Source organism: Heloderma suspectum, chromosome 10 (assembly GCF_057233095.1).
Source record: "Heloderma suspectum isolate Gila_16-S chromosome 10, 16-S_ref, whole genome shotgun sequence".
In the NCBI taxonomy this organism is placed as follows: Eukaryota; Metazoa; Chordata; class Lepidosauria; order Squamata; family Helodermatidae; genus Heloderma; species Heloderma suspectum.
Genome location: NC_139467.1, coordinates 13,836,409 through 13,851,959, shown reverse-complemented (window position 1 = coordinate 13,851,959; position 15,551 = coordinate 13,836,409). Strand labels below are relative to the sequence as shown.

At 46.9% G+C, this 15,551-nt stretch overlaps 1 protein-coding gene across 1 annotated transcript; it reads right to left on the bottom strand.

Annotated features, from left to right (window-relative positions):
* Positions 1 to 373: 373 nt before the first annotated feature.
* LOC146337745 (uncharacterized) lies at positions 374 to 7,937 on the bottom strand. The gene is made up of 3 exons (XM_084815210.1): positions 7,794 to 7,937; positions 2,162 to 2,302; positions 374 to 738 (listed from the first exon to the last, which is right to left on the bottom strand). Exons 1-3 carry the CDS (start codon positions 7,876 to 7,878, stop codon positions 593 to 595), a joined length of 372 nt encoding a protein of 123 aa, XP_084671336.1. The 5' UTR covers positions 7,879 to 7,937; the 3' UTR covers positions 374 to 592.
* Positions 7,938 to 15,551: the final 7,614 nt, after the last annotated feature.

Genomic DNA, 15,551 nt, shown 5'->3' with positions numbered 1-15,551 from the left:
ATGTGCTGTATGAATAAGTCCCTCCTTTTCTCTGCCCTGAATCTCCCACCAACCAGCTTCATTGGATGACCCCAGGTTCTAGTGTTATCATCAGAGAGAGAGAGAACCTATCCACTTTCTCCATGCCATGTATGATTTTATACACCTCCATCGTTTCCTTTCTTACTCAGCTTTTTTCTAAGCTAAATAGTCCCCAAGGTTTGTAACCTTTCCTCAGTCCTCATAGGGGAGTTGCTCCAGCCCCCTGATCATTTTAGTTGCCCTTTTCTGCACTTCTTCCAACTCTAAAATAACCCTTTTAAGGTGTGGTGACCAGGACTGTATACAGTATTCCAAGTTTGGTCCAGCGAGCATTAAAGAAGCAAGATATTTTCATGTGACATGATTTTATTCAACCACAAGGAAAAGTGAAGACAATTTATCCTATCTCATAAACCAATAGAAATGAAAATGGGCTAGTAAGAATTATGCCTAAACATATAAGATATAAATAATATAAGATATATGTATATTAACCCCTTTAGAAATGCTGCAGCAGATGTTTAATTTAGCTAGAGTCTCTGGTGTTCTAAGGGACTATCTACTCGCTGATTCAGGTGAATCTTCTAGGAGGTGGAGTGCACTTGACATTCACCCAACTTTCTATATATAATCCAAGCACCCCAAAAGTCAGTGTCCTGTTCATGCAGGCATGCTTGGTCCCACAGCCACTTTTAGCATACACATAGACATCGTTACCTGCAGGAATTAAGAAAGAAATGTATCAGAATTTGATTATAGTGGCAGACAATCCTTCCAAATGTCCCCTCTCAAATGTCAGAAAAATAGGTAGGTTTTTTTGTGCTACATAGGAAAAATTCATTCCAGTTCATTTTTTTTACCAGGATTTACACAGTTTACCCCTTCTGGACCAAGCACAGCCCCAGATGCAATCTTCAGAAAAAGTCCGTCTATTTCTGAGCTTGCAAAGTGATTCACGGACCCCCAAAAATGTGTTCGACAGCATCTGTACATTTGAAAAATGTGCATGAAAAAATGCTTCCTTTTTGAAAAATGTGCACAAGTATACTTTAATCAATGGGAGAAGAATGCGTGCATTTCAAGGATGCACACAACTGCTGCATGCTTTTGGGAAAAATATGCCCAAAAATATGCATGGATTTTCATGCACCAAGAAAAAAAAATAAAGCTCGCCATCTGATACATATTCAAATCAGAGCAAGCTTTGAGAAATAATTTGGAGAACTTCAGCAGGCTCGAGTTCTGCTGACACACATGTCCCTATACATGTCTCTGTATTTTCTTTTGTTCTTTAAAGGAACTGCTAATAACTTTTTATTATTATTTCTTGGTTGAAATAGATGACAATATCAGGGATAGTTGTTTCTTCTGGAGGGGTCGAGCACACCAATTTCAGAATGATCACTGTTGGGAGGGAGGTTGTGCAGAAGCAGCCATGACCTTTTGAGGATATCTGGCACATGTTTTCAAAGGAAAGGCCAGCAGGGCTGTTGAACAAGGTGAAGCTACTGCTTGGAGTGGCCTGCAATCTTGAATTGTCCTCTTTCCTTCAGCTTTCCATCCATGCTCATCGTCTACTCCTCTGCACCATTTCCATTATTTCAACAAAAATACAATGGCAGTACTACAGACTAGGGATGTACAGATTTTGTTGAATTTGTTCCATCTGTGATTCACAGATTTCCAGGTGTCTTACATCCGCTCATTAACCAAATCGGATTACACACACGTACATACACACACACACCTTCAGAAAAAGTACACAAAAAAACCCACCACAATTTACCTAACTTTCTCTGGCACTTAACATTTTGCCTATTTTTCTTAGCTCAGCACACCATCATGAACAGAGAGAACACCACCACCACCAAAAGAGTGCTACACAAGAGAGGCTGATCAGAGATGTGTCAAATATTGTGTGCGAGTTTGCATACTTTCCAGTAACCTTTGTACAACTAAATTTGCATTCAGCTCTGGAAAGCAAAAACATGGTCCTCAAGTCTGCGGCATCCATGTGACTCATAAGATGATGTTCCACTGCAGAGTCTGTGGGTCAGATTCATAGAAATCCAAAGTCATTTGAATCCATTTCAGATTTCTCCGACATCCCTACTATACTTGCACCCCCCTTAGATCTTACCCTCTTCCACAGTCACATCATAGGAGATGCATTTGTGTTCCTGGCCATAGCACGTTAACATCTTATCGGGATGGCATCTTGGATGTGTCGAGAAGCATCCAGCACACTTCTGTCTATTTGGCTTCATCCCTAGTCGTGACACTGGGAACAAGTGCAGAGAGTGTTAAGAACAGCCTCTCCTATTTTCCACCAGATGAACTTTATGATTCTAAAGGGGGGGGGGTTACCTACCCTCCAATTGTTTCTCTTTTGTTTTACTGCAAAATTCCTCAAATGTTTCACCAAAGGAAAAACCTCCACATTTGCTCTGAATTTTGCTTTAGGTAAAAATGTTTGCACCTCTCATTTTATGCAGTGTCAATATTCCAGCTAGTCCTGGGGGGTACATTCACACACAAACCTTCACATTCTCACCTTCAAGTCCCAGGTGACAGAATGTATGAGAGGAGGGTAGCAGTTTGCACCTGCCTGTCCCAGCTGCAACCTCAATGTATTCAGCAGAAGATCAGAACAAGTCAGTGGGGGATAGTTTTGTTTGCTCTCTTTTTGTGATGCAAACATTTGAAAATTCTCCCCTCTCAACCCATCTTCAGAGTGGAACTTAGATATACAAAGCCAGATTCTGGCTGAACATCAGGAAAAACCTCCTGACTGTTAGAGCAATATGACAATGGAACCAGTTACCTAGGCAGGTGGTGGGCTCGCCACACTGGAGGCATTCAAGACGAGGCTGGACACCATCTGTCAGGGATGCTTTGACTTGGATTCCTGCACTGAGCAGGGGGTTGGACTTGATGGCCTTCTAGGTCCCTTCCAACCTACTATTTTATGATTCTATGACATTTGTCTGCCATTCTATAAATTGATCCATTGTTTCATACCACCCTACAGTACTTACATTACTAAAACGAGAAACTGTGAAGTTTTTTATTTCCTTAAAAAAAAATACAACCCCTCCCTCCCCCCCCACACACACACTTTCTAAAAATGCCCAGGTAGAGACAGTACATTATGAAGTGCTGTTACTAGCTGGGTAACTGTATGGAAAAGCCACCATGTATCTATTGGGCACACATCTCTTCCCCCCCCCCCATACAATGGCCTGACAGGGACATTAAAAAAAAGATGGCTGCCACCTTAAGAACATCACGGTTCTTCTCCCTACAATTACCCAGGAAGCAACAGAATGGTCCCATCATAGTAAACTTTTAAGAAGACCCTGTAGACTTACGCTGGCCCTTCCATATGTTTTGTTGAACCATTCCTGGTTTTCATCTGTGACTGTGTGGCTATTTCATTTTTCATTGTTCATTTTATTAATGTTTGACGTTTTATCATTGTTTGGGATTTTATTGTATGGGATTTTACCATGTAAGTCACCTTGGAAGGGCTTTTGACCTTAAAGGTGGCCTAGAAATATTTTAAATACATAATAGAGAAATAATAGTTATCCCACATGGCAGCAAGCAGCTTTAAATCAGGTGGCGGGGGGACCATGGAGCCCTCACACCATTTTGTAAGTCTGTACTTCTTTAAAAGTTAACTTTTAAAGTTCAGTTAAACCAAACTGATTTTTAAGGATATTTCTTTTAAAATCCACATGGAAATAGGATGGGACAGAATTTGTTTAGGGCAAACATGTGAACTTGGAAGGGAACAAAGCTGCTTTGTTCATCCATCCCAATCAGAATATAATCTATGCATGTATGTACAGCTGTAGTCTACAATTAGACAACTGGATTGCACCAGAGTTTGCGACCATGTACATGGACAATATGCAAATGTAGTTATATGCTTCCAAAGCCCAACTGTCTATGACTGAATGCCAAAGTTTTCTCATTGTAAACCAGTGGAGGCTGGTTGATCCAATTTCAGTGGGGCTGTGAATCCTTTCTGGGTTTCAGTCAAAGCCAGCCAGAACACTAAAGGAGCTATCCAAGAGGATGAACCTATTTTGAGGATAAGGTTCAGCACCTTGGGTAGCTCCTTTAGAGTTCTGGCTGGTTCTGACTGAAACCCAGAATGGTTTTACACCCCACCCAAAATGTAGCCACCAGCCCCCACTGTTGTAACCCCCCTGGATGTGTTGTACATGACAAGTGGTATAGAAATAGTTTTAAATAAAATAAATTAAAATTAAAAAATAAAATAAAATAAAATAAAATAGACACATAGAGATCATGTAGAGCCGAAAGGTGCATTCCTGCTACCACTGGACACATTCAGTCACCCTGGATTGTGAAAATAAGAACATGATGGCTGTACTCTAGGTAGCATGTAAACTAGGGATGTATGGTATAAAATCTGCTCCATCTGTATTTTATGGATTGTCAGGGGCCCTTTTTTTTCATCTTCCATTCACAGACAGATTCAGTTGGGGGCGGGGAATGGGGAAAATACACAAATAATTCCTCAAGAGGGTTTGCAACAATTTGCGTAATTTACCTTAGTATGCAACATTTAGTGTATAGTCCCCCATTCCATTCCACATTTCCCTGCATATATTTACCAGTCTCAGCAGAAACTTGCATATTCTCCTACAAATAAATATGCATACATTTCAGGAAAGTTAAAAAAAAAGATCCGAAAGTCCATGGACTCCGCATGGCCTGAGGAAGTCGGTCTGCAGCAGATTCCACAAGTGGGATTCTGAGAAATCCAAGCTCTTTTTAGTCCGTCTCGAATTTCTCCAGCATCCCTCATGTAAACCAGGGGTGAGGAGCCTCTTTCAGCCTGAGGGATGACATTCTTGGGGGCTGCTTTTCAGTGGTGGAGCATGGGCCAGGATACCAGCATATGGTAGCTTACACTTCTTACTGCCAGCCACTAAACCAGATGAGAGGTAGTGTTGTGCCAAAAATGTATCCCGCGTTTTTTTCAACCATTCTCATTCAGTTCCATAGAAGAGAAATTGCTTCCGAAAAGAAATCGAAAAGAGAAGAAATTTCAGAGAAATTCTCATGGGTTGGGTTTGGGTTTCTTGTAGGGGTGCACGAAAGTCCCTTACCTGTCCTCGAAGCTTTTCGCGGTGGGGGGGAGGTGCTTCGCTGCTCTCCCCCCGAAGTTCAGGCCGGGGGGGGAGGCTTCCCGCCTCGCCCGGCCGAAATTCAGGCTGGGGAGGAGGCGCCTCGCCTCGCCTGACCGCGAACTAAAAAGTTTAAAAAAAAAACAAACGCCCCCGTGATAGGCTACGTGACGATTAACGTAGCCTATCACGGCTAGATCTGCAAAGTCAGCCGTGATAGGCTACGTAAATCGTCACGTAGCCTATCACGGGTGACTTTGCAAATCTAGCCGTGATAGGCTACGTTAATCATCACGTAGCCTATCACGGGGGCATTTTTTTTTCTTTTATTGGAATGGCGGTGGCGGCAGCCGGTCGAAAGACCGGCTGCCTCTCCCGCCCCGGACGAAGACCCGCTTAACCGCCGGCCGGACCCGCCGCCGGGAGGGACATTCGCCAAAGGTAAGTCCCGTCCCGGGGGGGGGTGCGGGGGGCAGGGGTGTGCGGAGAATTTCTCCCCGAAACTTGTTTGGGGGGCCAAACATGTTGGCGCTCGGCCCCCCGAAGTTTCGGGGAGAAATTCTCCACCAACCCTAGTTTTTTGGGCTTGGCTTACTCAGGAGGTTCCGAGGAGAGGAGTGAGCACAAGTGTCCTGTCTTTCATTGTACAATCACCTCTCTGGCTGCCTGTAGCCTCCTCAGCTTCCTGCACTTCTTCAATTAAAGCCCAGTTTAAGGTAGGGTTGGCGGAGAATTTCTCCCCGAAACTTCGGGGGGCCGAGCGCCAACGTGTTCGGCCCCCCGAACAAGTTTTGGGGAGAAATCCTCCGAACCCCCCCGCACCCCGCACCCCCCCCGAGACGGGACTTACCTTCGCCGAATGTCCCTCCCGGCGGCGGGTCCGGCTGGCAGTTTGGCGGGTGTTTGAGCGGGGCGGGAGCGGCAGCCGGTCTTTCGACCGGCTGCCGCCGCTGCCATTGCAATAAAAGAAAAAAAAAACGCCCCCTGATAGGCTACGTGACGATTCACGTAGCCTATCACGGCTACATCTGCAAAGTCAGCTGTGATAGGCTACGTCAATCGTCACGTAGCCTATCATGGGTGACTTTAAAAAAAAAAAGAAAAAAGCGCGTACGCTAATGGCGGCCCCCATAGGGAGCCGCCATTCCCGTTTCTTATTTGGTCGCTGTAGTCTACGTAAAGATTTACGTAGACTACGGCGAAAATAAGGGCAACGCTATTTGCGTTGCCCTTATTTTCGCCGTAGTCTATGTAAACATTTACGTAGACTACAGCGACCAAATAAGAAACGCGAATGGCGGCTCCCTATGGGGGCCGCCATTAGCGTACGCGCTTTTTTTAACTTTTTTTTTTAAAGTCACCCGTGATAGGCTACGTGACGATTGACGTAGCCTATCACGGCTGACTTTGCAGATCTAGCCGTGATAGGCTACGTGAATCGTCACGTAGCCTATCAGGGAGCGTTTTTGTTTTTTTTTTAAACTTTGGCATTCGCGGCCGGGCGAGGCGGGAAGCCTCCTCCCCGGCCTGAATTTTGGCCGGGCCGAGGCAGGAAGCCTCCCCCCCGGCCTGAATTTCGGCCAGGCCGAGGCAGGAAGCCTCCCCCCCCGGCAGGAACTTCGCGGGGGGAGCAGCGAAGCGCCTCCCCCCCACCGCGAACATCCTTCGAGGACAGGTAAGGGACTTTCGTCCACCCCTAGTTTAAGGCACCATGAGGTAATTCCTCCCGTGGGGCTTTTTCAGATCAGGATGTGCAGGCAGCCTGGGAGGCTAGCTGTGATTCAGTAAACTCAAAAACACCACAAGCATGAATGATAAAACATATTGAATGAGGCAGAACAATGGAAACCTTTTTCATGGAGGGAGAAAACTTTCAGGAAATTGGAGGACAGATTTTGGCAGAGCACGGACTCCACCTCGTCCCTGGAACAAGACACAATGCCCCCATCTGCATTGCAAACTGGGGGCCAGCTTGCCAAGACAGCTGATGCCGCTGCAGCACGAAAAACCCCAAAACCCTTAGGGAAAAAGAAAGAAGCTGTGCTACAAGCCCTGCCAATGGGGAGCCCTAGCTGGGAGAAACAGTTGAGAATTTCTCCTCCCCCTGGAGAAATGCGGTGAAATTGTCTCCCAAGTTTCTCTGGCCACGAGTAAGGTGGAAAATTTCAAGAGGCTATTTGTGCACAGCTCTAAGGAGAGGCAATCCAACCTTTTAGAATGGGGAAGAAATCACACACAAGACAGGAAACAACCCAGCGATTGGCAGTCAGGGGAAAGGGGTGTGGCCAGGAAAAGTGTGTGTCGCCATCTGGGGAACCTTAGAGGACCATGGCGACTAGGACCCCAAGAGGGCCAGGTACAGCCATCCCTAATGTAAACTAAACCGGTAACCAGTGATTACTCCTGTCATTGCAATGGTGCTTTTTTCAACCACCATGATTGCAGGCATCACTTCCTGGGAAGCTCTTGCTGTTTCCATTCACAATTCTCCCTACCCGTGTGTGCCTAGGAACACATGGTGTCCATTGCCGGGAGCCATTCAGGCCATGTGAACTGCTCCTTAGAATAGAAGTAGAGGGGAGGCTTTAAAAAGGATGGGACCCTTACCCTTCACCTCTCCGTGGTTGCAGAGGTCCTTGTGGCAACACTTGGAGGATATCCATTTGCGCTGGGAAGGAAAGGAGAAACTCATGGGAGATGGAGGACAATACTTGGTTTTTGTGCAGCCTTTGTATGTGGCAAGCCATCTCTCTTCATCTGGGGTTTTCACAAAGGAAAAACAATAACATACATTTATTTTTGCTATTTATTTTTGCTATTTATTCTTAAACTATATATCCTGCTTCTTTAAATTAAAAAAAAAAATCACCTAACAAAGTAATGGGGGGATCAAGGAGAAAGGGACATTCATCATGGTTCCAGGATGTCTGAAAGTGGAGGGGGGGTTATAAGGAGGACTGGCACCAAGGGTAGGTATGGTTGGCCACCTGCCGAAGCCCACACCCTAGCAGGGGCCCACTGCCATGAGGCCCCTGGAGTTGCTGCTCCTCTTCACCCTTGCAACCTGCTTGTTCACCTGCCTCTCACTGTGGTCCAGTCAACAAAGGGGGTGTAAGGGAGAAGCAGGAGATGCCATGGCCTCCTCGCTCACTGCCTCTCTGCCTCTCGAGCAAGCAAGTAGTAGCAATGATGAGAAAGATGAGAAGGGGCAAGAGTGACAAACGTGGTGAGAAGGTAGCCTCACTGAGTGAGTGGGCCCATTGAGGGTGTCTTGCCTAAAGGCTCTCAAAAACCTGGAGTGGCACTGGTCATAAGGTGTCAGGGTTGGATCTGAGCCCATAGAGTCCCAAAGTAGCTCTGATTCTGAGGAGGAGATACAATCCGTGAAAGAGGAAGTTTCAGAGGCACAGCTGGAGGGGGAGCCCCCCCCCCCACATTCCTAGGAGCAATACTGACCCTGGTATGGAAAAGGAGGGACAACTTGAGCTTTTAGATATGAGGCGCAGGCACAAGTGAGAGGTTGCGTGAGCCGAGCTGAGGCGCTCAGCCCAGTTGGCTCAACATCAGCAGCTGCACCTTGAGGCCCCATGGGAAAGGGGGAGAATTTCCCCTCCTACTCCTTAAGTTCAGAGAGTTGCTGTGCTTTTCTCCAAATGGAGACCAACTGATGTCCTAACTCTTAGAAACCCGTGGTAGGCTGTTCCTTTGTATTTCCTCCGAGTCTCAGGCAATTAGCATCTGTAAGCCTCATTAGGCTGAATGGAAATAAAGCTTTGGAAAGCAGCCCTTTTGTCTGACTGTTGATTCCTGCTCTTGGAGGGTTCAGAAGACAGCAGGGGCAGTCTTGACATAAGGCACTCGATTGGGCTCCCAGAACTTGTAGAAGGGCCACATTAGTGTCTCTGTGTGAAATTTTATCTTCTTCAATTTGTGGTTGCAGTGGTGTTGGGGCAGCAAGGTGGGGGGAGGGGTCTTAGAACATGTTCAGGTTATAAACTATTTGTGCGCATATGTGTGGATGCCTGTCAGTTCCTACCACCACACCGCTTCTTCATAATGCCTTTCATGGTTGGACTCATTTTTATTTCATTCTTCCTTCCAAATGCTGAAAGAAGTAGAATGGTGGAAGGAGGTGGAGGTGAGAACAAATTTTGCGCCTGGCCCAGAAAATCCTGTATGTGGCCCTGCACTGGCCCTCAGAGAATCTTCCCTTTTCTGCCCAATCCTACATGTTTGCTTGGAAGAAATTCTCAAACATTTTAATACTTGAAATTGGGAATCTTCCTCTAGGTATGCCCACTTATCATTGCAATTCTTAATCTCTTAGAGCAGAGTTCCCCAATCCAGATTGCTCATGATGTTTTGGCCCACAGCTCTCATCAGCCCCAGCCAACATGGCCAATGGTTGGGGATGATGGATGATGGGAGTTGTAGCCCAAAACATCTGGAGGGATCCAGGTTCAGGAAGGCTATCTAGACATGTTATCTACACTACAGACCCACAGAGGTTAGCTGTCATTCCTTCTCACCAGGAAAATGTGGAGAACTTTCTTCTGTGTGGCCTGCTAGGCAATCTCTAAAGGAGAATTCTGAACACCCATATCAAGCTTCAATTCCCATGATTCTTTGGATGAATCCATGATATTTAAAGCATTAAAAAGAGGGGAGTGCAACCATTCCTAACTTTAGACCCTTGTTTCACACTCTACATTCACATCTTATTGGCAGAACTCCCCAAAATGGAGCAAACCATTCCCTTGTTGTTGCTGTTCAGTCGTTCAGTCATGTCCGACTCTAGAAAGAGGCAAAATCACCCACCAACAATGTTCTCCATGGTGAGGGTGAGGCAGGCATTTTCAGATCCTGGGCAGGTATATGGCACACCTATGCATGACCCACTCTTGTCTCGGCAGTATTCACATTGCAGGCAATTTCCTGGAAGAGAGAAACAGCAGAATAGCATAAAACATTGTGGCCAGTTCTGGCTTTTTTTTTTTCAGTTGGTGACACGTAGGGATGTACGGATTGTATAAAATCGGTTCCATCTGTGGTTTGGAGATTGTCAGGTGCCTTTCGTTCCATTGTCTGACCATTGACAGACTCAGATTTTTTTGTTTCCAAATTTGCACAAATTTGCATTTGTGCAAATGTGAATTTGTGCAAATTCGCATGTGCAAAAATGTGCAAATTTCCCCAAAATGTGCAAATCCCCCCGCCCATGTGCATTGTCCAGCTTTAGGAAAATCTGCATTCTTGGCCATTAAAAAAAATATTTTTATGTATTTTTCTATGACAAAATTTGTGTAAAATTCTGGAAAGAAAAAAAAATGGTCCGAATGTCCATAGAATCTGCCTAACTAGGAAAAGCCAGTCCGCTGATGAATCCGTGGGTCAGAGTCATGAAAATCTGAATTCATTTGGCTCCATTGTGGATTCCTCCAACATCCCAAGTGACGCGTGAGCCTGAAGTATGATTGCTTCTCTATTGCAGACCACTCCTCCCATTTTTCCTTCCCTGGTTGCTTCTCTATGGGCATGTCCAGGATCACACACACCACTAATTTTGGGACAGTCCATGAAAGGGCTGAGATGTGTAAGCTTGTAAGCAAGCAAGCAAACAAACAGAAAGGAATAGGGATGTATATTAGTGGAGGTGGGTCAGCTGGTGAATATGTGCAAATCCAGGGTTAATTTTAGCAATGAAAAGTATGATCCAGTTAGAGAAGTCTTTTGTGGGTCCCCAGTCCATTGGCATCCTAGCAATCCAGATACCCACAAGCCAGGTACTGTGCTGATAGTCCAGATGAGGAGAAATAACTACTGTGATTGACCTGGGGTGTACAAACCCCACTTACTGTTCTGCTCCGGGGTCCACTGGGCAGGGAGGCAATCCATCCCTCCCCCCAGAATCCTCCCCGGCTGGTTCCGCTCCACAGCGAGTTCACAGAGCCGCCGGCTGGGGCCACCCACAGCTGGACATCCGTTCGCTGCCTGGCTGTGGCTGCAAATGGCATCCAACGTAGGGGACGCCATTTGCGTCCCTGCTCTTTGCCATGATTGGCCACGTAAATCTTTACATAGCCTATCACGGCAAAGAGCAGGGACACCAATGGCATAGCAGATGCCAGTGGCGTCCCTGCTGGTTTTGTGTTTGGCTACCTAAATATTTATGTAGCCTATCACGGCAAAGGGCAGGGATGCAAATGACGTCCCCTACACTGGATGCCATTTGCGGCCACAGCCCGGCAGTGGCCGGCTGCGGAATGAAGAGCATGGACCCGGACTGGCTGGCGCCAGGTAGGATCCATCCCGACTGGGCTTCATGGGGTGGCAGGGGGGAGCAGTCCATTCTGCCATGTACTCCGGGGGGCTGGATTCTAAAGAATCCGGCCTCATTGGAGTCCGTGGCAGATTTCTCCACCATCCCTAGCATGACCTGCTCACACACACCCCGTAATAACAGGTACCTCTTCTATAAGGAACTTCCTGCATCTCTTCCCTGTGTGTGGCCTGTTCTCAAGGAAACAGGCATCTAAGGATGGGGGAGAAAACCTCCACGGACCCCAGTGAGGCCAGATTCAAAATAATCCGGCCCCCCAGAGTCCGTGGAAGATCGGAAGACTTACCTCTGCCTCCATGAGGAATCCTTGCTGACCGGATCCTCCCTGCCAGCCAGCTCCGAAGTGCCAGCGATACGGCCGCCATTGCCGTATCGCTGGTGGGCCGGATAGACTGTGGCCGCAAATGGCATCCAGGACGCCATTTGCGGCCGCAGTCAATCTAGCCCACCAGCAATACGGCAATGGCGGCCGTATCGCTGGCACTTCAAAGCCGGCTGGCAGCTCCGCCGACTCGCTGTGGAGTGGAGCCAGCCAGAGAGAATTCCAGGGGGGAGGGACGGATCGCCTCCCCTGCCTGCGGACCCCCATGGAGTCCAGGTAAGGGGGTTTCATACACCCCTACAGGCATCCCACCAAGCTAATGCTTTTTGCACTTCTACATCTTGGGGCTCAGGCTATTAAAACACTGATACTGTTCCAGCAACGTTGCATATGCTCACCAAGAGAGTTACACCCTTCTAGGCCTAAGCTGTACATGAAATGGAAACCTTATGGGCCACCCAAAATGGCAGCTGCATGTTCTTGCTTCCCCTCCCCTTTCACAGCATCTGGTAGTATCCAGGTTGCAATGTTGCACTCTCTGCTGCATCGGTTGTTATTGGCAATGTTGATAAGAACTGCTAGATGTTTCAGACTTGGTGGGGAGGTGCTTGCTATGTAAAATGGTACTCTCGTCCTGCACAACAGATGGGAGCATAGCCATTCTGCTGAGAAGACAGCTGTGGTACTGGCCACCTCCACGGTCTTAAAGTATGGCTGTTGCAAAGAGCCACCAACAACAGTCAGGAGTGGAAGGGAGTGTGAAGTAATCCCTGGAACAGCACAAAATGGTCACTGCTTCATGTTCCATTGCTGACCTTGGGTGAACATCTGGCAAGCCAAAAGAAGTACATTGTATGGAACAGCCTTCCCCAGCCTGGTGCCCTCCAGATGTTTTTGACTACATCTTCCAGAATTTCTGGCCATCAGCCATGCCAGCTGAGGTTGATGGGAGTTGAGGTCAAAAACATCTGGTTGGGGAAGGCTGGTATAGAATATAATATGCAGTTCTGTTTTGCAAAGAGCAGGAGAGAGGCTGTTAAGTCATAACTCCCAGGAACTATCCTTCACCTTCACCAGCATTTGCCAGGCCTAGTTCTCTCTGAGGTGGTAAACTGGGTTGTACCATGTTGGACTGCAGGTAAGGACTCATAGAATGCCAATGGAAGCAGCCAACTACACACACACACAGACACACACACTGCCCCTGAGGAGGAGGATGGTGATGAAGCATCATTGCCACGGAAACATTCTTTCTCAAATTAGGAGAGAAGGTCACCAGGCTGCTGAGACCAGCCTAGTTGCTACTTGAAGAAATGGCAAATATTTTTTTCTTAAAGGAAAGGAAAGGAAAGGAAAGGAAAGGAAAGGAAAGGAAAGGAAAGGAGAAAGCCTTGCCCACCTCCTCTTTAATGTTAAGCCTACTCTCCCTCTGAACGAATTCACCCACCAACCCCAAATGTCAGCAATATTAACTCTTTCTTCTTTAGCCCTATTAAAGTGGTGGAGGGAGATCCTGGTCTTAATGAGAACTGGTCCTCAGCTGGAGGGTTTTCACCTCAGTAGAAAGTGGTAGAACCTTAGTGGATCAATTTGCAGGCCATCATCAATGGGTGATGATGGCCTGCAAACTGTAGGTGGTCAATTCCAGTTCATCAACGAAGTGAGTTCCCAAATAAAAAACACATTCTTTTTTGGTGGGTCCCCTTACTTAAACATTGGGAATTGATGTCATAAGAGACAATCCTTCCTAATAGGACAGGACTTTTCACAAAGACACGTGGGGCAGAAAATAGATCCTTATACCTCAATGTGGTAAAAAATATCCACCTTAAGGCAGAGGTGTTGAACCTCAGATCTCAGTTCAAATCTGGCTCACCTGGGGTCACCATCCAACCATCTGGGGTTGCCAGATGGCTGCTCCTCCTTCCCTTGACCCCACACCCTTTGCCCCAACCACCAAACATTTGGGGTTCCCTGGCGTTTGTATGTTTCCCCCCCATTCCCCAGTGGATGAGGAAGATATTCTGCCCAAGATCCTGGAGAGCCGCCATTCATCAGAGAAGATAATATTGTGCTGGATGGACAAATAGTCTGATCTGGTCTATGGTAGCTTCCTATTCTTAGGCCTAAAGGATTAAACCCTATGGACTTACCTGTACCAAGCAGGAGGCAGAAGAGGGAGAAGATCAGAGACGTCTGCATGTTCTTGGGAGCACATGAGGAAGAGAAAGGAAAACTGGAGCTGAGGCAGCAACAGCTGCACAAGGAGTGTCTAGTTTAGTCTAGCTGAGCAGGGGTTCTAGCTTCTGGGAGGGAAAGGGTTGAAGCAGGGGTGCAGAACCTCTTTCAGTCTGAGGGCCAAATCCCATCTTGGAGAAGGTCTTGGGGCTGTAATCAAGTGGTGACTGGGGCTGAAGGAAAAAGGGGCAGGGCCAGAAACCACACAAATGCCAGGATATTGTAGCTTAAAGCTCCTACTGCAAGTAACTAAGCCTCCGGGAAGATATTTCCACTTTTCAGATGGGGGAAAAACTGCATCAACACTGGAAAAATACCAAACACTGGTTGGAGAGAAAGGGGTAGGGCCAGGGATAGGGGAGTTGGCTTTCTGGGACATCCTGGAGTGGGACCCATACATTTGGCCTTGGGGCCTCAGTTTCTGCACCCCTGGGTTAAAGTGTGGGGCTACAGTAGGAGGAGGGGGAGTGTGGAATGGTTCCTGGTCCAACTAGGAAGATCCATCACTGGGCAAAACCATCCCTTGTCCTGTGCTTGGACCATAACGATGTGCAAAGACAAGCAAGCACATCTTTGCAGGCCTCTGGGGCTGAGGACAAAAGGTGAGGTAGAAAGGTGGTGGAGCCAAAGGATGGGCAGTAGGGATGTTGGAAGAATGTGTCTGGGGGGCAAAGTTCACTGAGCTTTCAGCAGCTCAGCTCCCCAGACTCCAGTTTGCTATCCCTCCAGCTGGCCCAATTCGATCTATATGAAGTCAAGCCAGTTTGCAGATTTGGGGGCGGGGGGGGGGGAATCACCATTTACTCAAATTGCAGCTGCAATGTGCATAATTTACACAAATTTAAGTCATAACTGGCCGCAATTTGTGCAAATTAAACAAATTATGGCCAACATTTTAATAAATTACGCAAACTGTGGCTGCAATTTGCATAAATGGCCATTTAAAAAAAAATCCAAGGAAGTTCCCAGATTTCAGGGAGAAAGCCCATGGCTTGGCTCACAAATGCAAGCACTAGGGAAATCTGGTGAGCCCCCAAATAGCCTGATTTCCCCATGACAGCCATCCTTAATGGGTATTCCAGCCATTCACTGCATCCTTGGGGGGGAAAGGAGTAGGAGACCAAAGTTCTTATTGCCACTACAGTACAATCCAGCGCTTCTAGCCACACATAGGGATGTCATGTATGATAAATTTGTTTCAATTTGTTTTAGACCAGAATTTACCCAGTTCACACCTCCCAAACTTGAACACAGACTCAAATGCAATCGCTGGTCAAACTCTGCACATTTTTGAACTCGTGCTGTGATTCACAGACCAAAGAAACGTGCATTCAAAAAGTGCATACCTTTGAAAAGTACACATCAAAAAAAGTGTGTACTTTTGAACAAATGTGCACTTATGCTTTCATCAATGGGAGAAAAGTATCTACTTTTTAAAAATGCACACAGCAAATGTGCACCTTTG

Bases quoted from the DNA above. Each gene is read 5' to 3' on its own strand.
- LOC146337745 (XM_084815210.1), bottom strand. From the start codon at position 7,878: ATGAGTTTCTCCTTTCCTTCCCAGCGCAAATGGATATCCTCCAAGTGT. The intron at 2,303-7,793 runs GTAAGGGTCCCA...ACTTGTTCCCAG, and splicing joins CAACCACGGAGAGGTGAAGG to TGTCACGACTAGGGATGAAG. The intron at 739-2,161 runs GTAAGATCTAAG...TAATTCCTGCAG, and splicing joins TGATGTGACTGTGGAAGAGG to GTAACGATGTCTATGTGTAT.